The 27653-nt window shown below is 31.2% G+C and overlaps 5 protein-coding genes and 1 pseudogene across 12 annotated transcripts; 3 read left to right on the forward strand and 3 right to left on the reverse strand.

Moving 5' to 3' along the window:
• Positions 1–84: 84 nt before the first annotated feature.
• On the forward strand, positions 85–4290 carry LOC126655438 (cyclin-dependent kinase G-2). 6 transcript variants are annotated; one of them, XR_007633025.2, is made up of 7 exons: positions 89–2321; positions 2756–2891; positions 3060–3148; positions 3336–3447; positions 3550–3656; positions 3748–4019; positions 4229–4290. XR_007633025.2 is itself a non-coding variant. In XM_050349626.2 (6 exons), exons 1-6 carry the CDS (start codon positions 580–582, stop codon positions 3848–3850), a joined length of 2289 nt encoding a protein of 762 aa, XP_050205583.1. In that variant the 5' UTR covers positions 89–579; the 3' UTR covers positions 3851–4127. The 6 variants fall into 6 exon arrangements, 5 of the variants coding, with proteins under 5 accessions (XP_050205586.1, XP_050205587.1, XP_055959818.1 ...); XM_050349626.2 differs by lacking the exon at positions 4229–4290 and having other exon boundaries at positions 3748–4127; XM_050349629.2 differs by lacking the exons at positions 2756–2891; positions 3748–4019; positions 4229–4290 and adding an exon at positions 3228–3248 and having other exon boundaries at positions 85–2321; positions 3550–3657.
• Positions 4291–4999: 709 nt separating this feature from the next.
• Positions 5000–6846, forward strand: LOC126655440 (stemmadenine O-acetyltransferase-like). The gene has a single exon (XM_050349633.2). The coding sequence runs from the start codon at positions 5496–5498 to the stop codon at positions 6804–6806; it is 1311 nt and encodes a 436-aa protein (XP_050205590.1). The 5' UTR covers positions 5000–5495; the 3' UTR covers positions 6807–6846.
• Positions 6847–8700: 1854 nt separating this feature from the next.
• On the reverse strand, positions 8701–11272 carry LOC126655443 (uncharacterized). 3 transcript variants are annotated; one of them, XM_050349636.2, is made up of 8 exons: positions 10940–10952; positions 10772–10845; positions 10481–10572; positions 9966–10074; positions 9536–9595; positions 9328–9441; positions 9026–9069; positions 8701–8873 (listed from the first exon to the last, which is right to left on the reverse strand). In XM_050349636.2, the coding sequence occupies exons 3-8, from the start codon at positions 10543–10545 to the stop codon at positions 8864–8866; spliced, it is 402 nt and encodes a 133-aa protein (XP_050205593.1). In that variant the 5' UTR covers positions 10546–10572; positions 10772–10845; positions 10940–10952; the 3' UTR covers positions 8701–8863. The 3 variants fall into 3 exon arrangements, 2 of the variants coding, with proteins under 2 accessions (XP_050205593.1, XP_055959682.1); XM_056103707.1 differs by lacking the exon at positions 10481–10572 and having other exon boundaries at positions 10940–11241; XR_008789503.1 differs by lacking the exons at positions 8701–8873; positions 9026–9069 and having other exon boundaries at positions 9402–9441; positions 9536–10209; positions 10940–11272.
• A 4963-nt stretch (positions 11273–16235) lies between these two features.
• Positions 16236–19368, forward strand: LOC126657787 (stemmadenine O-acetyltransferase-like; annotated as a pseudogene).
• A 2144-nt stretch (positions 19369–21512) lies between these two features.
• LOC130014464 (stemmadenine O-acetyltransferase-like) lies at positions 21513–23288 on the reverse strand. The gene is made up of 2 exons (XM_050350914.2): positions 22346–23288; positions 21513–22086 (listed from the first exon to the last, which is right to left on the reverse strand). The coding sequence occupies exons 1-2, from the start codon at positions 23271–23273 to the stop codon at positions 21647–21649; spliced, it is 1368 nt and encodes a 455-aa protein (XP_050206871.1). The 5' UTR covers positions 23274–23288; the 3' UTR covers positions 21513–21646.
• Positions 23289–25340: 2052 nt separating this feature from the next.
• On the reverse strand, positions 25341–25907 carry LOC130015745 (kiwellin-1-like). The gene has a single exon (XM_056106501.1). The coding sequence runs from the start codon at positions 25905–25907 to the stop codon at positions 25341–25343; it is 567 nt and encodes a 188-aa protein (XP_055962476.1).
• Between the last annotated feature and the right edge of the window lie 1746 nt (positions 25908–27653).

The raw sequence follows: 27653 nt of genomic DNA on the forward strand, positions 1-27653 counted from the left end.
AACTATAAATCAATTGATTTTACTAGTACATACAAAAAAATGAAAAAAATAATAAAAAAAGAAGAAGGCCCATAATTTAGCAAAGTGGAGTCGCCATTAAACGGTAGATAGCGGTGACGTATTGACTCCTTTTCACGCTCCTCTCTCTTTTCAATCGAAGAAGAGGTTTCAGATTCTCTCGCTCGCCAGAACCACCGCTCAGCTCGCCCGCCCGCCGTCCGTCGTTTTCCTATTTCAGCACCGGTAGGCAAACCCTAACTCCTCTTCAAATAACTTATGATTTGTATTTATCCCTCTTAGTAATTCAATTTCTAGGGTTTCCTTTTCTCCCCATTTTATTCCTCTTCAATTTCCTAGGGTTTCACTATCTCTCTTAATAACTCGTAATCTAAAATTACGAGCTTAATTATGATGCAATAAGGTCGATAGATTACAAGGGTTTGTATTTGATTACTCAACCCTTTTCTTCTTAGATCTAAATTTGGGAATTTTGGTGAATTAATTTGAAATTAGGGTTTATTGGGGGAATTAAAGGTTTTTGATTCGACTCGATTAATAAATAGAATTTGTTTCTATATTATGGCGGCTGGGAGACATGGAGGTTATCGTGATAATGAATTTTCGAAGAGGGACATGGCTTTTTCTAAAGAGGAATATGAAACTATTGGGAATGGTAATGGCGAAAATGAGCGGGTTCTAGTTCGTGATGTAAGAGATAGAAGTAAGGTTAGACAGAAGGATATTAAAGAGAGAGAAGTAGTTGTTAATGGTGGGTATCGGTCCTCTTCTAGCAGGACTGATTCAGGGGGTAGTGGTAGCAGTGGTAGTGGCGGTGGTGTGCGCAGTGAACCTAGGAGATGTGAGTTTACTACTGTAGCTGATATAGATAGGGAGCCGGGTGAATTGTCTAGTGAAAGTGGGTCTGATGATGGCAATGAGTCTGAATTGCAGGTCAAAGATAAAGATAAAGGTAGAGATAATGGGGTTTCCAAAGTAATAGGGAATAGGATTCAGACTCCTGCTGAGAAGAAGAGAAAGTTCTCCCCTATAGTTTGGGATAGAGATGATAAAGAAGCGACTTATTTTTCCAAAAGTAGGGTTTCTCCGTCGGTTACTGCTCTCCCTCCACCACCACCTCTCCCTAAGGCATACCGCAAATCCCCCAATGTTGTTCCGGATGGGGCACTGGAGATTTCTCCCATTAAGAGTACCAATAGCCAGAAGTTACATTCATCTCCACTGGTAAAGGGTACCATGGCTGAAGGGGCTGTTAGGTTGACTGTATCCGAGCCTCTTCACGAGTTGGATGCCTTGCCTTTAGAGGAGCAACAATTTGGTAATGGCCGTGAAACTGAGCCGACAGAAGATGATGATTATGTACCAACACGGAATATATCATCTTCCAGATGGGCAGGTGGTAACAATTCTCCTGTTGATGAAGGTGAAATTGTAGATGATCAGGAAAGGCCTAAAAGAAGGAAAAAGATGTCTCATATGGAGTCCTTGGATTTAAGAGTACAGAATAGATCATCGACTCCTGATGTTGGCGAGCTTAGAAGGGAAGGTTCAGAAGGAGCTAAAGGGAAATCAGTTGAATCTGATGAGCAAGGCGCTCATACTAGGTCGTCAAGTGGGGATGGTTATCCTGGTAATGATACTGACATGGATGACTATATGGAAATTGATGATGAGAATAATGCTTGCAATAGCCATTCTGATACAGATTCCGAGAACAGGAATGATTCTCAGGGAACAGCAGAACCTGCAGGTCCACCTCAAAGAAGCATTAACATGCTTCAGGGATGTAGAAGTGTAGACGAGTTTGAGAGATTAAATAAAATAGATGAAGGCACTTATGGTGTTGTATATAGAGCAAGAGATAAAAAGACTGGAGAAGTTGTAGCATTGAAGAAGGTCAAAATGGAGAAAGAACGAGAAGGTTTTCCACTGACATCTCTTAGGGAAATAAACATTCTTCTTTCATTTCATCACCCTTCAGTTGTTGATGTAAAAGAAGTTGTTGTAGGGAGTAATCTTGATAGCATTTTTATGGCCATGGAATACATGGAACATGATCTTAAAGGCCTAATGGAGTCTATGAAGCAGCCATTTAGTCAGAGTGAAGTTAAATGCTTAATGCTCCAGTTATTGGAGGGTGTCAAGTATTTGCATGATAACTGGGTCTTACATCGAGATCTAAAGACATCAAATTTGCTTTTGAATAATCGAGGTGAGCTGAAGATCTGTGACTTCGGGTTGGCTCGTCAATATGGGAGTCCGTTGAAACCATATACTCAATTGGTTGTTACTCTTTGGTACAGGTAAGCTGCAACTGCACACTTGCTCTTTCAATTTTTTTTAATAGTTAAATTTATTGTTTATACACAATTTTTTAATTATTTTGACTGGACTGTGATGTCAAATGAAATGTAAGTATCTATTTTTGTTGTTGGTTAGCTAATAATTCTGCATGAGTTCTTTACTAATTGTAGGGTGGAAAATTTTGATTGGCTAGCTCTAGGCATGTGATAATCAAGCAAGTTTTTTTGTCATATAGTTGTTTCTTCTATAGTTTTTCAAGCAGAAATTTAACGAGGATATTATTTTTTCAGCTAGAACCTAGATGTTTGATTTGTTTGGCCCAGTCTTTGAGTATTCCTGATCGTATTATACTGTATAGACGGTAGCATAATTTTGATATATATGCATCTGCCAGTCAGAATCAAATGTTTGATTATTTTAATAAAAATTACAGGGCGCCTGAACTACTTTTGGGAGCTAAACAGTATTCAACTGCAATTGACATGTGGTCACTAGGTTGTATTATGGCTGAACTATTGTCAAAGGAATCTCTTTTTAATGGGAAAACAGAATTTGACCAACTTGATAAGGTAATTCTATACTTGGCTGTAGTGATAGGTGAGAAGTATGCCAACTAAACCTGCTTTGTTGATTTATAGCTGCTTTTGATTGATAGCCATATGTTGCTACTATATGGTTGGTTTTGTTCATTATTTTAACTTTTTTTTTAATATTTTATTCCATTTTCTGAAATGCAGATTTTTCGAGTACTCGGTACACCAAATGAGACAATCTGGCCTGGTTTCTCTAAATTGCCTGGTGTTAAGGTCAACTTTGTTAAGCACCAGTAAGTATCTAGTGTTTCTTATGTCTTCCAATAAACAAATTTGTCGGTTTTTCTTATTCTCTCGCTGCTGTTTTCCCAGGCTTCCAGCTGGGTGATTCTGGTCTGGCTATCTGGCCTCCATTGGTGACACTTTCAGTTACGAATTGATTTCATGTTTCCACTAAACAGCTTGACCTGTTCGTTTCAGGTATAACCTACTGCGTAAGAAATTCCCAGCAACTTCTTTCACTGGCTCGCCGGTTCTTTCTGATTCTGGATTTGATTTGTTGAAGAAACTTTTAACCTATGACCCTGAGAAGGTAATAGAATAAATAAATTTAGCTCTTTTGAAATCATTTGATATTGGATTAGTAGGTTTGTATGAGGGGACTCATCAAGGTTCATACTATTTATTCTTGCAGCGAATAAATGCTGAAGCTGCCCTTAATCATGAGTGGTTTCGTGAAGTTCCGCTTCCCAAGTCTAAAGATTTTATGCCTACTTTCCCTGCTCAGCATGCTCAAGACAGGTATAACTTGACCTCTTAGAGATAAATTAGCTTAGAATTGTCAGTTATTCAATTTATACTAAAATGGATTCATTTTAAATGCGATACTTAGGCGTCTGCGGAGAATGATGAAGAGTCCAGATCCTTTAGAGGAGCAGCGCAGAAAAGAGCTGAAACAAGCGGAATTGGGGACCGGCGGCGGTTTATTTGGCTAAAAGGTCTTGTCTATTGATTTCATGTTGCGGTTTCCAAATTACTGTCGCTGAGTGAACTGAAGTGCAATACAATCATTCATATCTTTTTAACAGCCACCGCCTGGGTGGAGAAAATATTCGCCGCAGTGGGAGATATCAATTGCCTTTCATCTTGAAAGATCAGTTTCAGGTGAAACTTAATTATGTAACATAATATTTTGTTTAATTGTAAGCATTTTTATTACACAGTGAGGACTGTCACCTGCTATAATCACTTCTGGTTTTGTGTTGCTTCTTATACTTTTATTACTCATTAAGTACCATAATTATAGGATATTTATGTCCATTTTAAAATATGATCACTTTTTTTTTATAGCTGTAGTTTTATTTATTTTGCAGTGGTATCAAGGGAGCAAATTATACATGTCTAGAGAGAATCATTTAATCTTAACAAGGTATATTAAACATATTAGAGCATCGCCGATTATTGTCGTTATAATAAAGATTTTTTTAGTAAAAGCATCTTAAAAATGTAGAGTAAATTTTTGTTTTTAATTTAATGGCCTATCTGATTTGTAACTCTTTAATTTTACTTTTTTTTTATATAAATTTTAGATGATAATTAGTTCTTTGTTAATTTTTTTTTTATGTTGGCAATAAAAAAATATTAGATATTTTTAAGAGAAGCAATTTAAATTATTTTAAAAATTAAGATTTATTGATGAGATATGAAATTGAGAGTAAAGTTCGACTTTCCACAAAGGATTTTGCACTTTTTATTTTAAATTTAAATTATAAAGAGTCATCAATTTTTTTTTTAAATTTAAGAGTGTTGCATTTTAAAAGAGTCATTAATTAAGGCTTTGGTTGGGTAAGTTGAGGGTCAAATTTTCTTTTGTTTAATTTTTTTTCTTCACAATATTTAGCTAAGTTTTACTTTTTTTTTAACTAAATTAATAATTTTAAATTTAATTATTTTAATTAGTCAATAATATATAGGGAAAATAATATTTTTTTTGAGTGATTAGCTTTTCGATAGATATATGGAGAGTATATAATATAAATACAAACAAGCCTTAAATATAACATTATTATTTTGGAAGGGAAGAAGTATTACTTTGTGGATATTTTTTGTTCTAAGATGGTATAAGCTTTTGGCATTATTACAAAATAAAGATGTTTTTTATTTCAAAAAAATAAAACGTTACTTATTTTTTCTTTTCCATACCAATAACATTATTATGCCCATGGGAGTATGCAGAAGTAATTTATTTTAACTGAGTTGATTTACTTGCTCCACTTACTTGATAACATTGTTTAAAGTGTTTTATATATGATGAGATGCTGCAAATTGACATACTTTATGCAAGTGAACATGGATTACAAATTTAAAATTAACATCAAATAAATAAATAAAGATGTGGACATATTGTCTGACTTTTTTTTTATTTATTTATCATTTTTTAGTAAAAACCAATAATGTCAGAAAATTAAAAACAAAGATCAAACATCTGTAGCCGATTTGTTTATTTCTTCGTCCTTAGTTGTGTCTTTTGTTCGATGAAAATGATTCCAATTCTCAGAATTAAGATTCCTTTTTCAACTAATATCACTATAAAGATCAATTCTTCTGTATTAATCATATACCAATTAATTTATTTCAATCATGAAACCTGAAATACTATCCAGTGAGATCATTAAACCATCTTGTTCGTCGCCAAATCATCCAAATGTTCATAAACTTTGTTTCTTTGATCAGATTAGCTCTCACATTTATGTTCCATTGATCTTCTTCTACCCCGAACGTTGGAATACGAGCGGTGACGATGAAATTATCGTCAGTAAGTCTACTGTTCTTAAAGAATCTCTGTCTGCAACTTTATCTGTTTATCATCCACTAGCAGGAAGAATCAAAGACGATTTCACAATAGACCGTAACGACGAAGGGGTTGTGTTTCTTGAAGCTAGAATGAAAAGTGATTTATCTGATGAGTTTCTGAGGCATCCTGATGATGAAATTCTGAAACTGTTGTTTCCTGATGATTTGCAGTTTAAAGATCCAATTTTGAGTAGTTTGTTGATTGTTCAGGCTACTTTCTTTGATTGCGGCGGATTGGCGTTGGCTATCTGTATATCTCACAAGATCTTGGATATCGCTGGTATGTGTTATTTTATCAACGATTGGGCGGCAATGGCGCGTAACTCGGGGCAGAAATTGTGTCCTGAGTTCAATTTAGGGTTTTTGTATCCGCCTGTCGATTTACCTGTTTTGGAAACTTATCAACCTGAGAAGGTAAAATGTGTTTCGAGAAGATTTGTTTTTGACGGACCGAAGATAGACAACCTGAAGGCGATTGTTGCGAAGGAAGAAGTTGCAGATCCTACGCGAGTCGAAGTAGTGACTGCGGTTCTATATAAATCAGCAATATCTGCAGCAATGTCGAAATCAGGATTCTTGAAAGCAACTGTTATGCATAATGCAGCGAATCTCCGTAAGCGCGTATCTCCGCCTTTGTCAGAATGCTCGTCAGGAAATTTCAGCGGAACATTTCCGGTATCAACGGAAGGGGAATCCTTAACAGGGTTAGCTCAGTTGGCGAGTGAGATCAAGAAAGCAAAGAACGAATATTGGAATTCGTGCGGCGAGAAATTGAGCGCAAAAGATCTCTCCTCGTTTGTTTTGGAAGCTTCGACAGGATTTAGATCCGGCCACGGAAAAGTTCAGGATGTGTACTTGTGTAGTAGCTTTTGCCGGTTTCCGCTTTACGATGCGGATTTCGGATGGGGAAAAGCAGGATGGGTGAGTCCTGCTAGTTGTGGTGTGAAGAATGTTATGATTTTGATGGATACAAAAGGAGGAGATGGGATTGAGGCTTATGTGACTTTGGAAGAAGAGGAAATGAATGTTTTTGAGAATGATAAGGAGCTTCTTGATTTTGCTTGTGTTAATCCAAGTGTGTTGCTATACAATTATTGATCCATTATATTGACTTTGATTACATTTTCATTTTTGTTAATGTTTCCTATTGTACAAGAATAAGGCCATAAGATATTTGGCAAATGATTATTGTATATGAATTTTATTTGATTACTACTGTCCATGGATTTCAAACATTATTTGTGTCATAAATAATGATAAATTTTAGAAGAATTTACAATGTAAACTACAAACCTATAAACATATTTGATGAAATACTGAACAATGAATAATTATAATGAAGATGTACATTTTGACTTATAAACCCATGCATCCAAATTGAAATGTTTGCTTTTTCATCAACTATGAACGAATTTTTTTAATTTTTTTAATTTTGTCCAATTTGAATTTTTTTTTTGCAATTGTTTTTAAAATTTTGAATTTTATTTTTTAAATCCAAACTTTTATATTTTTTATTAAGTACAACCAAATTTTAAAAATATTGTCTAACTCCTAAAAAAAGTACTATGAAAATTTGGTTGCAATCGATAAAAGACGCAGAAGTTCAGATTTAATCATTTTCTTATATGACAAGGCGATGTTGTCAAATATACAAACCTGATTAGTAGACTTAATCATATATTAACCTTATTTGTTGTCAAACGTTAATTTAAACTTCCGTAATTGATTCTTTTCCTCGTAAAAATCAAATTGATCTGGATGTCAAGCATCATAGGGGTGATTCTTCATGGAGGGGCGGGGGATGAGGTGGACAATCACTAACATACAACGTGGCATTTTAAATTCGGAGGGTCCAAATAGAAGAATATATGATAACGTTAAAGACTTCCACCTTAAAAAAAGTTTATTGAAGTCCAAATTTTAAACCGAATCAAATATCAGAGTCCAATCAGTACATTTGGCCTAACAACAACAACAATAATAAAAATACTATATTGTAAATACTATGACTGTGATAGAGGGACAAACTTTGAGCCCACTAAAATAACTTGATTGATATTAGGAAAAAATGTTGTACTTTCTTTAACTTTTAGGTAGAGAGAAAACTTTTCTTCCATTAACAAGGATATTTCAGATTTATATCAGTTTTTATCTTTATTTTGATGATGATGACATTGTTGTTTGTGATCTCGGTGACAAAAAACATGTTGATGAAATTACCCGGTACATTCTTTTTTGAATTTTTTTAAAAAATACGCTCTAGTTTTTTGTTGTTACAAAAATATATATATATTTTTTTTTAAAAAAAATGCTATCTACTAATAATCTACAATAATCTACCACAAAATATGTAGTTTTGTAAAAAAAATGAGAGCGTATTTTTGTAAATTTTTAATTGAAAATATGTATTTTTATAAAAAATCTAAACATACACTACCACATAAGTCACTTTCAGCAACACCGGACAAATGTTGCTGTATGTACAAAAACTGTTGCCTTAGGTCTATTGCAACGCTTTTCAATCGGCTACATTTGCGGCCGCTGCAATAGGTATTTTTAGCTATTGCAACAGTTGTTTTATACAGTTGTAACAGAAATAAAATTGCTGCAATTAATAACAAAGGCAACGGTTTTAAACATCTATTGTAACAATTTTGTAATACATTTTAGGCAACATTTATTTTTATAAGGCAACGATTTATATAGTACTTTAGGCAACATTTATTTTTATAAGGCAACGATTTGTATAGCACTTTAGGCAACATTTATTTTTATAAGACAACAATTTGGATAGTACTTTAGGCAACAGTTGTTTTAGTAAGGCAACGATTTGAATAGTACTTTAGGCAACACTTTGAACAACGGTTTATATAGAAAACGCAACAATTTATATTTGAGGAACATAAATTAAAAGCGGAAATTAAAATTATTCGCTAAATTAGAAACAAAAAACATTCACTAAAATGAGATCAACATAAAACATTCACCAACATTAGAAAACGGAAAATATTCATAAAATTTAAAATCGAAAAATTTTCTATTCTCCATTACATCACAAATAGAAAATGTTCACCAAAATATTCATCAAAAATAACGATTATACTACTAAACATTGAGCGCCTTTTCTGCTGCGAAATCATTTTCCTCAAATATCTTCATGAAATCCTACAAATCACATAAACAAATATATTCAGAATATGCAAAAAAAATCACAATTAAGATAAAAAAATAAAATACCAAATTAGGAGGGGCAAAAATGAAAAAGATGGGTCAGAAGTTCCATCAAAAAATAGCTAAACATCCAACGTAGCCCATACCAAGTAATATTTTGTACTTTGTAATTCTTCTGAGGCCTTTCTAACTGCAAGAAGTAAAAGTTTGATAAATTTCCATATATGCAGCACAAATGACTTGACATATTTGGCAGTAAAACTAAGGAAATCAATGGTCAACACTAGATATAACCGCAATTTCAACTCCAGAAGACTAACCAGAAAGTCTCATTTAGTTTCCTATCTCAAATCTAATCAAATAAATAAATTTGATCCTATGTTCTAATATAAATTATTGCAGAACAAACTTTAGCCACAAAAACATAATGCACATAAAAACCACAAACCTGCGGGGCATAGGCATTGAAGCTTGTAATTGACCCAGCAATATAGAGGGGTGCATATATCAAGTAAGCAAGGTATATGCTGGAGGAGAAATTGGCATCTGAGACACCTCTCTCCTGAATAAAGTGAACAATGACAAAAATCTCTTTTAATGTGGCAATGGATAACAAGTACATTAATAATTGTGCTTATGATAAAGAAGCAGCTAACCTTTAGGAAATGGTAGCACGTTTTTCCTGACTTGCAAACATAGCAACGTTTAGAATGCTTCTGAGATCACCAGTTCAGTAAGATATCAAAGAAACTATATGGTCTTTATGCATAGTAATTTACAGTTGACTCAAACGCACACTATAAACAGAACATAGTAGCATATAAAGATACCCAATCTCAGCAATTAAACACCAGAATTAAGATTTCAGTTCTGCAGTGTCTATATACATGTACGATCGCTATACAATGAACCTTTAATCTAAAAAGAAGCCATGGCTGCTGGGAATTTGGTCATTGGTGTAGATACCAAGAAGACAGTTTCAGTACCATACTGATAGAAATAGAAAGTAGCTAATTTAGCATAATTTTGCTAATTAACAGGGTTAATAGACATTAAAAATGCACAAAAAGGCTAGTTTCAGCTCACCTCTTGTGTCACCACCATCATCTGCATTTGTTGCTTTCCACCCGAGTTGAAGACTGAGCCATCAACCGAGGTGCAAAGGAGCTTCCCAACATTGACGCCATCATAAATGCTGCAAATATAAAACCATGAGGAATTTCCTCATCATGTAAGCTCAAGCTCAAAGTAGTTGTCCAAAGGAACACAAAGGTAGACATTAAACCTTCAAACAGTGAGTGAATAGCACCCAACAAAGCAATTTGCTCATCTGAAGAGCAAAAATTCCAATTTAAGTAAATAGAATTGCAAAAAGAAAGAAAATAGATTTCGTACAACACGAGTGGGGACTCTACCAGAAGCAATGGGCAAAAATATTAACTAAGTACACTTATGACCATAATTAACGGTGTTGTTTCCCAATTTACTTAAACCAATATCAGAATGCCTATTACCAGATTAATCAAAACAATACAAAAATAAGCAGCATAACCTAATAATTCAATTAACAATGAAAAAACATGTGATAATGTAAAACTTACGCCTTAGAAGCAGCAACATATTTGTTATACTCCAAGAACTCAGGGTAAATCCAAGCAGAAAACATAGGTACAGTTCCAAGAAAAAACGACACCTGATTAACATTTTTTAAAGTACACAAGTGAGAAACAAAACACAATGAGGTGATAACGAAGATAAACAAAATATAATCAGCCCTAACATATATGCAAAATATAAACAAGATCAACACAAAAATAAAACCTAACATTTTACAAACAGAACAAACAATAAATCCCAACATATATACAAAATATAATTGAAATTATACTTACTTAGCATGTGAAGACATCGAAGAGACCTTTAAATTTTCAGTAAACCCTAGGAATTGAAGAGATGGCAGTAAACCCTAATATAAATACAAAAACGCGAAGAGAGCAACGGAAATGAGAGAAATGAAAAAGAAATTGAAAATAATCAAGGTGAAGAGAGATGGCGATTACCTTTAATCGATGGAGAAGAGAGATTATGAAAATTAAATTTGAGAGAAACTTTCAAAGCTCTGAAAATGAAATTGAAAAACATATCAGTAATTAGCTTATTCTCAAACTTGATAAAGTGATGGGCTTCAGAGGCCTTCAATTTAAGCTAATTACCGTGTGATTAGTTTTGCACCAATCTCTGGTATTTTAGGCCTTCAATTACTTTTATCAAATTCTTATCAAAAAGTCCATTGGTATTTACATAACAAATAAAAAGACATATCCATTTGTCTCGTAACGGAGATAAAATGTTTGTGTATTTTGATTTGTACCAATCTCTGATATTTACATAATTATATTATAAGTCCATTGGTATAAATATTTGTGTATTTTGATTTATTATATTTATTTTATCTTGATTGAAGGCTCCAGGGGCCTTCAATCTAAGTTATTTACTGTTTTAAAAACTTTATTGTAATATTGAGTAGTTTATTGTTTATTAGGACTTATAATATTGTTAAAAATATAATTTGGTTTTAGGTAATAAAAGACAACATTTTAAAAGTGTTGTTAGATTCAGTCAAACTGTTGCAGTTTCTTAAGCTAATGCAACAGTTTTCCATATCTGTTGCCTTATGTTGTAAATTTCTGAATTTTGTTAATTTCTTTGCAACGGTTTTTAACTGTAACATTTCTGTTGCCTTATATATACTATTGCAATAGTATTGAAAGTGTTGTTATGCTAGTGTTGCTGAAAGTAACTTATGTGGTAGTGATAGGGCCCATTGAAATATTAAAAAAGTCTTATTGCCATTGAGATTTCCACATAAATAGAGATATATAGTGAGATGAAGTTGACCCCGGGACATCGAAAGATTGTCTAGAAAATATATTTGTGTGAGAGTGAAAGTTAACATCTCAAAATTTCTTAAGAGAGGATTCTCACAGATCTTAAGAGAGGTCTATAAAGTGAAAATGGATAACAAAAAAATATGAATAAAAATTATCCTCATACAAGACGTATGTGAGTTGGTAAGTGCTGCTTTGATTTAAATGAATAACAAAATGTAGTACTTATATATGCAGTTGTTTAAAATTTGAGACTAGAATTTTACCTCTCGCAAGAAAACTATCCGGCTCGAGTGGAGATTAATTTGGATGTTGAAGATTTAAATGTTCTGTCTTAGTTGACAATATCTCATGTACCATATATCAAAAATAAATAATAAAAATGAAATTAGAAAGTTATGTAAGATAAAACACTGCATTTAAAGTGAGTTAATTGAGATTATAGCTAGGGCAACTGTTTGATAAATTTGTAGAAAGTCAAAGGTAATAAAGCATTGCATTTGATAGAAGAAAAATCATAAATTTACCCCAAGACGCAGGTAAGTAAAGTCATGAGTTCGAACCGTATTCATGTATGTAGTCATTTAAAACTAGAAAACACAATTTGCCTTTTTTAAGAGACCTATACAATCCGAGTGAGGATTAGCAACAAGGATTTGATTTTTCTTTGTATTAATAAGGGTGTGATTCATTATAGATATCACAACCTTCATTTTATATATGGTGGTAACGATGTATTCCGATGCATAAACTTCTTTTCGAGGTTTTAGCATTTGTTTTTTTCGCCTATCGCTTCTTATGAGTGCTAATATAATTATCATTCATTAAAAAAAAAGAGTAATTCTATATAACCCTCCTTTTTAACCCACCTTTTTTAACCCACCTGACGTGGCAATAAACTAGTAGATGTATTTAAAGTTGTTTTTGAGATATACACTTTTAGAGGGAAATTGGACGAATTAAATGCTGCCACGTAAAGAGGGACAATGAAGGTGGTATAAAATGATGGGTTAAATAGTATTTTCCAGAAAAAAAAGATGTTGTCTCATAATTGACACCCGTTCATAAAACCTGCTGATGAATCTTGTAAACAAAAAAAAGTCATACCAATAGAATTAAAAAGTTATGAAAATGAACTGTTGCATTAATAGTGGTTAATTAGAATTATAGCTAAGGAAAGTAGCTGGTGAATTTGTAGAAAGTCACAACAAAATAAAGCATTGCATTTATATAGCTTATTTAGTAGAAGAACAGTAAAGAAAATGGTACTCCATATAAGAACAATTAATAGAATTAAAAAGTAATGAAAAATTAAACATGCATCTATAGTGAGTTAATTGGGATTATAGCTAAGGCAACTGCTTCGTGAATTTATTAAATGCAACTCACAATGTCAAATGGCGAATTCTCATAAATTTTCTTTTATGGCTCAACTTTAGTACTTTTTCTTTTTTAATTTTTAATTTAATAAAATATATTTGTCTCTAATTAATTGTCCATTTAGAATTTTAATGTGATTTTAGCTATTGTCTTTCGAATTTATCCTTCCCTAATAAATGACTCCATGTTTTCATTTAAAAAGCATTTATTAAGTGATAGGGTTACATTAGTATTTTTTTTTATAATTTAAGACAAAAGCAGCATTATCTTGGTATGTGTAATATTGGCTAAATGAACAATTAAAAAAGAACGGAGGGAGTAGATTAGAAAGTCCAACGAGAAAAAGCACTGCATTTACATAGTCATAAAATAATGAAATATAATAACAATAAAACTAGAAAATCATGAAAATAAAATATTATATTTATAGTAATTTAATTGGGATTATAGATAAGAAGACTACTTGGTGAATTTGTTGAAATTCATAATATATTTAAACATTTTATTTATACTACTTTTTTTTTTGAGAAATTCATCTATACAACTTAGATGAAGAGTTATAAAATATTTAAAAAATAATAATAATGAAATTAGAAGAGTTGATTGAGATTATAGCTAAACAATTTCTTGTAGTGCCACGAGACAACTTCTCATAAGTTCTCCCTTAATGAAAACCGGAGATAGAAGAAGAATCATGAAAATAACAAAAAATATAGCAACGGAGTTGGAGTTGCTGTTTCTAAGAATAATTATACCACGTCATTCATACAATCAATAAGATATTAGTTATGTGCTAATATATAATAATAAAAAAAATAAAAAATAATTAAAGACAACCTATCACAAATGTTTATTAACTTGTTGTAAAAAGAGGATTTTTTTTAAAAGCAGACCATATTAAACAAAAATTGATCAGGTATTCAGTTATTTGAAGTAAAAATCCCAAAAATATATTTATAGAATATATATTATTACTTATAAACTGACTAATTAGTTAACCAAATTATTAAATATCAATTTCTAAACCTAAACTATTAACCATAACATTTTAAAATTCACCTAAATCTAAATTTTTGGATAGATTAATTATATTTTTTATTTATTTTTCCGATTTTAGTTCAATTAATTGATTTAATCGACTTTTTTTTGCCTATCCCTAGTAGAAATAGAGTCATAAATAATGCAAAATAATAACAATAAATTTAGAAAGGCATGAAAAATCGAACCTTGCATTTATAATGAGTTAACTAGAATTATAACTAAGGTAACTACTTGATGAATTTGTAGAAAGTCACAAAAAAAACATTGTATTTATGAATAGCTCGAGTTTATCACGTCATTTGTAGACAAGATTAATCAGATTACAACACTTTATTAAAATGATGGTAAAATTATAATAATAAACGTGCAATAAATATGTGCAGATTTTTATGACGATCTTATAATTTTACCATTATTTTAATGAGGTATTGTAATGTGATTAACTTATTCTACAAATGATGTGGTGACACGATCTACCTAAAAATTTCTTTGCATTTATATACTTATTGCATTATAAATTGAAAAACAATATAGAATAAATATAAATATAAAAAAATGAGTTCATTTAAATAAAATGAGTTAATTTATTAGAAAATACTACGCGCGACCTATTTATTTAATACTTTCTCCATCATAAATTGATAGGCACTATTTTAAATTTCATTTCCCCAAATTATAAACTTTACTAAGTAATCATCAAAGAACAAAGGGTCAACGCGCCCCCTGAACTTGTGACACAGGGTCATCTAACTCAATTTATACTTTTTTGAACAATGAACCCCAAAACTCTTCATTTTTTGGTCAAATAATGATATAAGTTATATTTTTATTTCAAAAAATAAAATTAGAATAATTATATCGCAACAATTAGGGAAGTATTTAATTATCCTTTTACATTCCTCACTTCCGATTTGTATTTTATGCGTATTAAAAATACAATTATGGGAGTATTCGACCCAAAAATGAAGAATTTTGGGATAATCGCTCCAAAAAGTATAAATTGGGTTAGATGACCCCGTGTCACAAGTTCAGAGAGCGCGTTGACCCTTTGTTCAATCATCAAAGATACCCTCATTAATTATAGGGAATATTTGGAAAGACAATAAAAATCTAAAAAAGTTACCATTATATTAAATGAGTACAACTATGGTATTTGTCATATATTAACTCATTTTATCTAGATAATATAATTTTTTTAATATTCGTATTTGTCCTAAATTGCCTTTCAATTTGGTACGGAGGAAGTATAATGGTACCCCTTAGTAATCTCTTTAGACATATATTTTTATCTATCAATAGTTGTCATTTTAGGATTTCTATATGATTTTTATAATTGTATTCTATATGTAACCTTTTCATTATATTATTTCATTAAAATATAATTCAATTTTTAAAGCTAAATTTTCCAATAGTTGGATTAAAAGCTAAATTGATCTTTATTAGTAAAGTTAATAAATTGTATTTTATAATTTAAAACAAAAGAGACACTTTCTTAATATTAGCAATTAAGATAAAAGCGACAACTAAATAAAAATGGATGGAGTATTATTTTTTATATTTTAATATCTTTTGTTGTCTTTGTGCATGTTTTAATATACTCTCTTACTTATCCATTTATCTGAAATTGTACGTATCAATATAGTGGATGTTTTGTCTTAAATTTTAAAAGTAAATACTAATATACTAATATAATAATTAATAATTATATTGTAAATTGACTAACAGAGTCATTTATTAGAAAGAGTAAAATATATTAAAAAAATAATGTATTATAAGTATTAATAAAAAATAAATTAATACTTATTGAACTGATGCGCGTAAGTTTAAAATTTTGAAATAAACAAAATTTCTTTATAAATTATTTCATAATCATTTGACTTAAAAAATATGTAAAATAGTTGAAAAAATTTTTTTAATTTAAAAAGATCGAACAATTTATCATTTGGTTAAAAAAGTTTCTTACCCCCTTAATTTAATTCCTAGCTACACCATTGTGTTAAATGCCACTTCTTTATTGTAGATAAATGTCAAAAATAGCACCTTTATATTCCATATTCAACCTGCACAATTCTAAAGCTATTTATTTGGTATTAAAAGGTATCATCAACTATACATTAAGATTTGCTAAACTTGGTGGAGATGGCTGAGATCATACAAAAAGAAATCATCAGACCGTCTTCTCCAACTCCTGACAACCTTAAAATCCTCAACCTTTCACTTCTTGATCAGTTCAATTTAAATGATTGCATTCCGATTATTCTCTTTTACCCGGCAAATGATGGCGATCGTCTTGATCGCCATGAAAAAATCGAGAAGCTAAAGAAATCTCTAGCCGATACCTTAACACATTTTTATCCACTTGCAGGGAGACTCAGAGACAATAGCTGCATAGATTGTAATGATCAAGGAGCTGAATTTATCGAAGCTTGAATCGACTGTCTTCTGTCAGAATTTTTCAAAAATCCTGACACACAGGTTCTGAATTGGTTCTTGCCTGCCACTGTAGAATCTACTAGAAATTTATTACTCGTTCAAGCTACTTTCTTCAGTTGCGGCGGATTAGCGGTTGGGATTTGTATATCGCACAAACTGGCTGATGCAGCAACCTTGACTACATTCACCAAATGCTGGTCTACAACCGCTCGAACTGGCTCGACCAAGACGGTGACTCTTCCTGTGTTCATGGGTTCATCAATTTTTCCGCCCATGGACATTTCGATTCCAATTGTCCAGAGTGACAATATGCTAAAAAACTGTAGCACAAGAAGATTCGTTTTCACTGTCTCAAAAATCGCCGCCCTGAGAGCTAAACTCGCAAGCGAAACTGCGTTAGAACCGACCCGAGTGGAGGCTGTGTCAGGACTGTTATGGAAAACTGCATTAACCGCATCAAGATCAAAGTTGGGATATTCTAGGACATCCATTTGGGCTATGATGATCAACATGCGTACAAGATTTGAGCCGCCTTTGCCTAAAAACTACTCAGGTATGACCATGAGCGACCAACATAGAATTTAGGGACGAAGTCAGGATTGAATTTTACAAGGGACCAAAAATATAAAAGTTTAAAGTTTATATATATTTTTTAAAAAAGTTGAAAGGAAATTTTGGAGGAAAAAAATAAATTAAAGAGATTAACATATATAGAATTTAGGGACGAACCAGTCGTCTTCGGAGATGAGAAGACGAACAATAATCTGTTTGTCAAGAACAGATCTTGTTCTTGACGAACATATCTACTCTTCATTTGTTCGTCAAGAACAGATAACAAACACATTAGCTCTTGATAATTTGTTCATCAAGAAGGTCTATTCTTGAAGAACAGAGTGGCATAAAATAATTGGCGGCGGGTGACGGTTAAGGAATCGATTGGGGTTGATTGAATTGGTTTGGGTTAATTTTTTAATTTTTTAAATAAAATTTTAAGTTTTTGGAGGTATTTTGGGTGTTACAAGTATTTAGGTTATTTAGTGAGGTGTCAGCTAATGTGGAGGTGTACATGTTTATTTTTATTTTTATTTTTTGTGAATGACAGCCATCAAAATTAACGGCGTTAACTTTTTTTACTTTTGACAAGAAGGGTTTTACGAGTTTCACTATAAAATTTAGGGAGTTTAGGAGTGTATAAGATTTTGAAAATTTCATTTTGTTAATAAGCTAAATTTTTTTAAAAAAATTTAAAATGATTATTTTTATATTACAAATACTATCCAATCTATAGTTCATGGGTTACACAACTCATATTTCAACACCCCTTAACATATATCTCTTTAATATCATTTCAAATTTTAAAACGATTTAGTTAGTTATTTTCGATAAGATAACTTTTCATTTATTCAACATAAAGAAATAAAAATAAAAAAGTAAATTAATGTTATTTAATATTTATGGATAAATAAAAATAAAGAGTCATAATTAGAGAGTTTTTGAAACAAAATTAAAAAAATATATCTTATATGTAAAATATTCTTTATTTCACAAATGGTTTTGACTCTTAACGTTTCACTTTTGTATCGATTTAATCTCAACGTTTAAAAATTACGAAACAAATTCCAACATTTTTTTATTTTTGCAATTTGTAGCCCCCAATCAGTTTTCCGACAGTTTTTTTAACTTTTTTAAGCTATAAATGCAAAAACACGAAAGGTTGTTTTTTTTTTTTCTGAAACGTTGGGATTTAATATACCAATACATGTATCTAATATGTCTAAAACGTATGCACAAAGTTGCAGGAAAACAGTTTTGGCTACAAATTGCAAAAATGGAAAAGGCTGGAATTTGTTTCATAACGTTTTAAACATTGAGATTAAATCGCTACAAAAATGAAACGTTGGGATTTGTTTTGCGCATACCCTTTTATAAAAGATGTTCTTTATTATAAAAAGTACTATTAAAAATTCTCTAACCACTTTATAAAAATATCCTGAAACCGCCGTTGCAGGCAACTTTACGGGGTGCATCGCTGCAAAAATAACGGATAAAGATCAGCACGGAGTAGAATTGAAAGAAATATTTGGTAGAATAAGGGAAGAAATGGAAGGATTGAGTGAAAATTTTATGAAGAAGGTTCAAGGAGGAGGTGGTTCACAAGCAATTTGTGAGTTTGCTAAGGAGATTGGAGAGTTAGCCATGAGCAATGATGCAGACTTCTATATATGCACAAGTTGGTGCAGATTTGGGCTGTATGATGCTGATTTTGGTTGGGGTAGACCGGTTTGGGTTAGTTCTACGAGTATTAAAAATAGTAATGGTGCTCGTTTAATGGATACGAGAGATGGCGATGGAATTGAAGCATGGGTGACTTTGACCGAAGAAGATATGGCATTTTTTGAGTTTGATCATCAGCTTCTTGAATATGCTGCTGTCAATCCTAGCGTTTTTTGAATCAAACCGGATTGATATCTCTGGTTTTAGATAAACGGTTAAACCAGCAGGTCCGGTTTAGTTGTTAAAACACTTCTGAAAATGTTATACTTAAAAGATGGTAAGTTACTACTTAACGAATTTTGTGTGAGAACTTGTTTATCTTTCAATAATGTATAAGAGAATTGGTGGTAAGATAAGAATTTGTGATGGCATCAGGCAAAATAATTGGCTTGAAAAAGGACCTAATAATGCTTTGTTCAAATTAGACAAATTCAATCAGTTCTGTTTGACACTGTATTTTGTGTTTTTTGATATTTTAAGTTCGATTCAGTTTTGAATATAAAAAGAATCAACTAAATTTTAGTGAAAATTGAAAAAACGGAGATGGACAACAAAATTGACCGGGCCAATTGATTTTGTTTGATAATTTTTTTATAAGATCTTGATTAATTCGGTTTGACTTAATTATAAAAATATAAAAAAATTCAATTTTATTCGATTCAATTCGAATCGAATGAACTCAACCTATTAGCACAGATTTTTGGAATCATAGTGGTTTTAACTTCAATCTTTCATTCAAGCTCTAAGCACTTCAAATAGATTTCCATTACATGCAGGAATGAGTGCAAGTAAGGAAATTTCATTTGATGGTGTATAATCTAAAGTCTCGATTAAAGAAAAGAGGTGAACAAAATCCACAAGTTAAGACTATGAACTATTTAATTAAAGTGTGACATGTGAGTCTATTTAGAAACGAGTTTCTTAAATAGAATCATACTTCTTGATTAAAAATGATTCTGAATAGGAATATATTTCTCATTCTTCTACAAAATGTGCTTTTTTAGAATCTTATCGATATTGTAATTTAACATAAGGGATGTTTAGTTCATCTTTTCGGTGGAACTTTTAACTTTTACTTTTCAAAAAACTCCATAAAAGTGTTTGGTGAGAATTTCTTAAGAGTTTTTTGGAGTTTTTTGAACCTCCAACTGCTGTTTGAAAAACTCCATTTTGGAGCTTTTTGCCAACAGCTGATAGCTGTTTCAATATTTTTAATTATTTTACAAAATTACCTCCATTATAATATACCCTTTTTTTAATATATAAAATTATTTAAATTATTTTTAAATACTTTAATCATTTATAAACTATATAAAATTATTATATTTATATTAAAACTTTTAATAAAAGTAATTAATTGTATTTTTTAATTCATAAATTATCCGAATATGCAAATTATTTATTATTGTTTTACTTAGGGACAAAATATATTTATTTTCTTATTAAAATTAATTTTTTCACTTAATTTTATTCTTTATTGAAATTGAAATAATAGTTAATTGAGTAATGAATAAATAGTTTTATTACCAATAAAATACTAACTAAAGTGAACTTTTAATAAAAGTAAACTTCTAATTAACTAATAAAAAGTTTTATTACTATTGCAATACTAATTAAAATAAACTTCTAATTAACATAAACTACAAGACCATGATCAATTGATGGTCAATCCTTATAAATATGAATAATAGTATAACACACAGGAAAAAAGTTATAGTCCAAATTAACTTGATCGGGCCTTTAATAAGGTACTACTTTCATATTCATTATTTATCACCGTGGTTTAGTTTAATATTTTCATCATTTTTGCATATTAGTTGTAACTGGATCTATTTCCATTTTCTCTATTCTGGAAACTAGACATTTGTTTGGTGAATTTTTCATGCGTTTTGATGTTAAATAAATCTATGATGTAATTGCTTATAGTTTTCTCTATTTCATTTATGGTCATTAGTGCATAGGTAAGTAGGTTGAAACTGATTATTTATAGCCTTTGAAAAAATAAATCAATTATGCGGTATCATATTTGAATATGTGATAATATTCTTCTCAGAATTTTATAATTTCATCACATTGTACATTTCAAATCTAAATAGAAATTAATTTATAATATATTTTAAGAATATAATGTATTATAATTAATAGTTTAATAAATATAACGGGTCATATAAATATCGCTCACAGTTCATATAATCACAATTTTAATAATTTATAATAATTCATTATAAACTATATTTAATATATATAACGGGTCATATAAATGTCGCTCACGTGCGTAGCACGTAGCGAAACGCTAGTATATATATATATGTATATATATATATAACTTTTTAAGACTAAATAATTTAATTTAAATAAATATATTTATTTTTAATCTAAATTTAGTAAATATATTTAATTTTAAAATTTATGAAAAAAAGGAATAAACGAGTTTTTTTTAGAATGAATTTGTAGAGGTTGCTTCTTTAGTTCATGAATGCAAGAGGTTCATTTCTATAATCTCTAAATTTGAAATTTGATTATTTGGGTAGTATAGAAGTTTAGAATGCTTTTGTATAGCTTCTAGTTTTCTATAACCCTTTTTAGGATTCTTTTATCCTTCATCTCTTCGTGGACGTGCTAATTAAATCATCATTTACCAAAAACATTTTTTAATAACCGTAATTGCTAGTTTACCGGTTTGATATGGAACTAGAGATCAATCCGGTTTGATTTTTTTTTTTCTAACAATCAAAATGTAACTCAGTCTCTTTAAATACTAGGATTCACAGCAGCAAATTCAAGAAGCTCATGATCAGACTCAAAAAATTTCATATCTTCCTCAGTCAAAGTTAACCATGCTTCGATTCCATCACCATCTCTTGTATCCATTAAAACAGCAACATTACTCACTCTCATACTTGTAGAACTAACCCATTGAGGTCTTCCCCAACCAAAATCAGTATCATACAGCCCAAATCTGCACCAACTTGTGCATATATAGAAGTCTACTTCATTGCTCATCACTAACTCTCCAAACTCCTTAGCTATCCCACAAATTGCTTGTAATGCTCCTTTCCCTTGAAGCTTCTTCGCGTAATTTTCGCTAAATCCGTCCATTTCTTTCCTTATTCTGCCGAATGTTTCTTTCAATTCTAACTCGCATCGATCTTCATCCATCATTTTCGGAGCAATGGACCCCACACAGTTACCTGCAGTCAGTGGCGTAGTCAGAAATTTAATAAGGAGGGCGAATTATACGTAAGAGAATATTCTAATTGACGGTTTGGGTGGTTAGAATCGAAATTTTCTAAAAACATTTTCGTCTCAAACCAACTCTGACTAGGACGGACGCATGAGCCCGTCTGTAAGTGGCGGCTTCATAATTTTTTTTATAGATGCGCCAAATTAGTGATACAACAAAATTGAATTATTTAAAAATTTAAATTTATAAGGTTTGCTGATGGTTACCTGAGTAGTTTTCAGGCAAGGGTGGCAGGAACCTCGTGCGCATGTTGATGGATATAGACCAAATAGATGGCCTAGAATATCCCAATCTTGATCTTAACCCGGTCATTGCACTTTTCCATAATAATCCTGAAACAGCTTCCACACGGGTCGGGTCTAATGCAGTTTCGCTTGCGAGTTTAGCTCTCAAGGTGGTGATTTTAGATGCAGTGAAAACGAATCTTTTCGTGATGCAATTTTTTTGCATTAGGTCAATTGAGGTACGTGGAATCGAAATGTCTATCGGTGGAAAAATTGATGAACCCATGAACACAGGAGGAGTCACTACGGCCTGGCTCGAGGCGGGATGAGCGACTGCAGACCAGCATTTGGTGAATATAGACAAGGTGGCTGCATCAGCCATTTTGTGCGAAATGCAAATCCCAACCGCTAATCCACCGCAATCGAAGAAAGTAGCTTGAACGAGTAGTAAATTTCCTGTGGCTGCTTCGGGAGATTCTACAGCTGCAGGCAAGAACCAATTCAACATCTTTGTGTCAGGATTTTTTAAAAATTCTGACAGAAGACGATCTATTTGAGCTTCGATAAATTCAGCTCCTTGATCATTACAATCTATGGAGCTATTGTCTCTGATTCTTCCGGCAAGTGGATAGAAATGTGTTAAGGTCTCGGATAGAGATTTTTTTAGCTTCTGAACTTTTTCATAGCGATCAACGTAATCGCCATCATTTGGAGGGTAAAAGAGAAGAAGCGGTGTGTAAGTAATTGGAGTAAACTGATCAAGAAGCGACAGATTGAGGATTTTAAGGTTGTCGGGAGTCGGAGAAGACGGTCGGATGGTTTCTCTTTGTATGATCTTAAGTTTTGCAGCCATAGCCATCTCCATATAGTTTAGTGTTTTAGACACTTCATTTCTCTCCAACAATGACATAATAATCTACCAAAAAAAATTTAATTTCATCCCATAATTTTCTAGTGACCAAGTTTTCTAGTGGCCAAGTTTTTATCAATGTAAATATTTCCATAATTTTCGGGTCCATAATCAACTGCTGAAATTTGTTTGTGATTGATTATTTATTTTTTGTAATCTTTGCATTAAGATGCTATAATATTTGTTTCTTTGTTGGTCAGGTTATCTCGATCTGAAATAATCCAAGCGAAAATACAAATAAGTATTGCACGATAGAGACATAAATGTTATCATAAAAGGATGGTGGAACCATGGATGTTACTATAACTATAGTTTATTGAGACTAGAATGCTCTTAATTAATTTTGGATTGAAATAAAATACTGCCCAACAACCTACTGAGAAATTAAGAAATAAAATATTGCCTTAACCTACTTAGAAATTCTTAAGTAGACCGAGTTTATTCCGTCATCCGTAAATTATGTCAATCATATTATAACATTTTATTAAAATGATTGATAAAATTGTAATAAATATGTAATTGTTCAGATTTAAATGATCATATATTACAATTTTATTATCATTTTAATGAGTTGTTATAATGTGATTGATTTAATTTACGGATGATGTGGATTTCTCTTGCCTGAAAATTTCTCCTACCTACTATGATTTTGGATTCGAAAATTAACTTTTTTGCGTTGACTAATACCTAATGTAGTTATAATTGATGGTGAAAAAAATAGTAGTTGTAAATGCAATAAATTATGAAGAGTCATGCTATCTAATCCATCTATTTTAACCTATCTTATTGTACCACCTGACGTGTTGACAAACGAGTTGATAAATTTAAAGAGAGAAATTGGAGTATATATTTTCAGAAATTATGAAAATAAAAACATGCCATGTAAGGCGGTACAACAAGATGTATCAAAATAGGTGGGTTAAATAACATTTTTCAATTATGAATTAGAGAGTATTTTCATATTTTGTAACTACTGCATCGATTTTTAAATTTTTGCGATTTAAATTACGAACTTCTATCTTTTTAAAATTCGAATCGCTGGTTTATATTCAACAGATAAGTGCTAACGTTTTTTTTGAGAATCGATGATAAGTGCTAATAAACAATGCCGTAACCTAGTAAAATGAATATCGAAGTCTAAATCGACTCTAACCGGTTGAAGGTTATTCAAATCGCGAAAACAAGTCATCTTTTAAATTAAAACAACATTATATTTTTTTATTCATATTATAAAATGAAGGTCTAATAATCAAAAGATGCCTAACCTATACGTCTTATATCAGTTATATCTCAACCTTTAAAAATCGTCAGATTTAGCCAAATTTTATACATTCTGCTTATTTTTCCAGCCATTTTTGAATCGAACCGAATTTTTTACTTACATGTCATCCATGTCACTACCAACTCAGCAAAAATTAGCTGACATGACAACATCCCAATCCACTAACCCAAACCTAATCAAACCAAATAGTAAACCACACAAAACCAACTCCAACTAAATCAAATCAATAATTATTCTTTAAAACTCATACATATTTTAAAAAATTAATTTTTTTTAATAAATATTAATTTATTTCATTTAATAAAATGATAGATATATAATTGATTTTAATTATGTATTAAATAAATAAAAAATCGTAAAATTATAATATTTCTAAATCACCGCCAATTTTTGTCCCATTCTAAATTTAATTAATAATTTTTTTTTATCTGAGAAGACAAACGGACCAGTGAAGAAACCCAAGATGGATTTTCCGCCCACCACCTCAAACCGATCTCCAGAATTTTTTTCCAGCGGTCTTCTGGAAGATCTGATCTTGTGACCTGTTCTTCCATGGGAAGAATAGATGATAGTCAGAATAAGGTCAGAATATTTTTTCTTGTAATATACACAAAATTCATCCAAAGAAAAATTTATATCATATGAAACAAAATAGAAAAAGATTCAGAAGTTAATTTAAGTACAAACACACTAAATTTTATATAAAAAGTTTCAAATAGAGAAATATATTTTTTATATATTACACATACGATTGTAAATTGTATATATATATATATATAAGGAACTCAAGCATCCGACCAAGATATATCCAAGGATCCGACATCATCAGGATCGGAAATTCCTAAGCCGCTCCAGACAGCTTTCGAGGCATCAACAATGTTGTTCGGACAAGGCGGTTGATAATCATGATCGGAATCACATCCCATAGTAGAATCACATTCATCAACTACTTTAGCCCTCACACTTCTCCCATTTCCATGGATATTAACATATTTCAAGCACCTACTCTTGTTATTAAACCATCCTGTAGAGAGTGCAACCACCAGCTCATCATCTGCATGATACTGGTTATCACATTCTGACGGCCCCCCGCCGTCACCACCCTTTGCGAAACTGTTTATTGTCATTGTCGCTTTAGTATTTCCAGTCACCGGAGGTGAACACTTGAATGTAGTGTACATTTTGCCTTGCACACAGCAATCTGAATCGTGTTCTTGATTGCATTGTCCCGGAGGCGGCTTTATGCCTCGTATTTTGCCGCTAGGGCTGCAGGATTGCGACTCCGCAAAATTGAAAATAAGAATGAGAAAAATGCAAATGAGAAGAACATTGGAGATGATATGGTTTTTCATTTCTTTTTTGTTTATGTTTGTACTGTAAAACTCTGTTTTATGATGGTTTTGCTGTGGAGAATACTTAAAGGAATTAGGGTTTTATAAAGAGAGGTGAGATTCTGAAATAAAGACAAAGTTGCATTCTTTTGAATTAAAGAAACATACCATTTCGTTAATCTATCTTATAATGACTACTATGAGAACTTTGGTGCAATATTTTTTATTTAAATGTAATATGGAGGATAGAGACAAAATATAGTTCAAAGTTTAGAATAGTGAATTGATTGTTTCATACTCAAGAACTCTGCATTTCTTTTTAAGAGAGATTGCCTTAACATCATCAAGACAAAATTCAGAGTTTTAAGATCAAGTCAAAATCAACTCAACGGCACAGCTAAAATACAATACCAAGCATAGATTTATTTAAATCTTGGTGAAAAATTACCATAATATTTTGTCAAAGTAATTATTTTGTCCATTTCATGGCGAAATACGTAAGATCAATGTCATCTTTTTATCTACTTTTTTTAATAAATGATATTTATATTAGCTCATCCAAAAGCAATGGATGGCAAAGAAGCTAAGTAGCCTTTTATATTGGTCGTTTGTATCAGAATGCAAAGTATAACTATACTATGATTCCTATTCCTATTCCTTGGAGGAAATGTAATTTTATTAGTATTTTTATTTTTTGCTGACAAGGTTTTAATCACTATAAATAGACATGTGATTTGTAGAATTTAAGAATGTCAGGCAAGTTAATACTACCTTTCGTAGAATTTAAGATTTCTTTAGCTTCTGAAGTTTTTCATGGCGATCTAGATCATCATTTGTAGGGTAAAAGAGAAGAAGCAGTGTGTAAGTAATGGGTGTGAACTGATTAAGAAGCGATAGGTTTAGGACTTTAAGGTTTGTTGGGAGTCGGAGATGACGGTCGGATTGTTTACCTTTGTACGATCTTAAGTTTTGCAGCCCTAGCCATCTTCACAGAGTTTAGCGGATTTTTACCGTTTGGATTGAGGGTTTTTAAAATCCATGGATTTTAACAAAATCGATGGATTCCAAATCAATAAAATTTAAATCTATAGATTTTAAAATTCCATCATTTGGATTGAAAATAAAATCAATGGATTTTTAACATTATTTTTAGAAAAAAATAAATAGTACAATAATCTATCAATATTTATAAAAAATGGTGGATTTGAACTTTCCCACCTAATAGGTGGGAAATCAAAACACTAAAAAATGATGATTTGTAGAAAATGAGGAATTTTATAAATTCATGGATTCTATTAATTTTTTTCTAGAAAAACGATAAATTTTATATAAATTCATGGATTGTTTAGAATCCATCAATCCAAACGGTTAGTGTTTTAGACAATTTTCTCCAACAATAACATAATAAATGTATCAAAAACTTATAACTTCAATAATAATTTCCATAATTTTCCAGTGACCAAGTTTTCTAGTGGCCAAGTTTTTTGTCAGTGTAATAATTTCCATAATTTTCGGGTCCATAATCAACTGCTGAAGTTTGTTTGTGATTGAGTATTTGTTTATGGGTGATGCTATCCGGATAGAATCTATCCGGATAGAAACCCATTTTTTTTAAATTTAATTATTTAATTAAAAAATAATTACTCTTTTAACCTTACTGTCATTTTTATAATCACTGTTAATTTTTAAGTACTGTTTACTTTTACATTTACTTTTAGTAATTAATGTTTATCTACAACTTATTTGAAATCAAGCAGGTGAAAACCC

Source organism: Mercurialis annua, linkage group LG7, assembly GCF_937616625.2.
Source record: "Mercurialis annua linkage group LG7, ddMerAnnu1.2, whole genome shotgun sequence".
In the NCBI taxonomy this organism is placed as follows: Eukaryota; Viridiplantae; Streptophyta; class Magnoliopsida; order Malpighiales; family Euphorbiaceae; genus Mercurialis; species Mercurialis annua.

Excerpts from the sequence above, each read along its gene's own strand:
- LOC126655438 (XM_050349626.2), top strand. The coding sequence starts at position 580 with ATGGCGGCTGGGAGACATGGAGGTTATCGTGATAATGAATTTTCGAAG. Across the intron at positions 3,149-3,335 it reads GTCAACTTTGTTAAGCACCA|GTATAACCTACTGCGTAAGA; the intron begins GTAAGTATCTAG and ends TGTTCGTTTCAG. Across the intron at positions 3,657-3,747 it reads GCTCAGCATGCTCAAGACAG|GCGTCTGCGGAGAATGATGA; the intron begins GTATAACTTGAC and ends TGCGATACTTAG.
- LOC126655440 (XM_050349633.2), top strand. The coding sequence starts at position 5,496 with ATGAAACCTGAAATACTATCCAGTGAGATCATTAAACCATCTTGTTCG.
- LOC126655443 (XM_050349636.2), bottom strand. The coding sequence starts at position 10,545 with ATGTTTTCTGCTTGGATTTACCCTGAGTTCTTGGAGTATAACAAATAT. Across the intron at positions 10,075-10,480 it reads TATGTTGCTGCTTCTAAGGC|CATTTATGATGGCGTCAATG; the intron begins GTAAGTTTTACA and ends TTATATTTGCAG. Across the intron at positions 9,596-9,965 it reads TGATGGTGGTGACACAAGAG|AAGCATTCTAAACGTTGCTA; the intron begins GTGAGCTGAAAC and ends TGGTGATCTCAG.
- LOC130014464 (XM_050350914.2), bottom strand. The coding sequence starts at position 23,273 with ATGTCATTGTTGGAGAGAAATGAAGTGTCTAAAACACTAAACTATATG. Across the intron at positions 22,087-22,345 it reads CTTGCCTGAAAACTACTCAG|GTAACTGTGTGGGGTCCATT; the intron begins GTAACCATCAGC and ends CACTGACTGCAG.
- LOC130015745 (XM_056106501.1), bottom strand. The coding sequence starts at position 25,907 with ATGAAAAACCATATCATCTCCAATGTTCTTCTCATTTGCATTTTTCTC.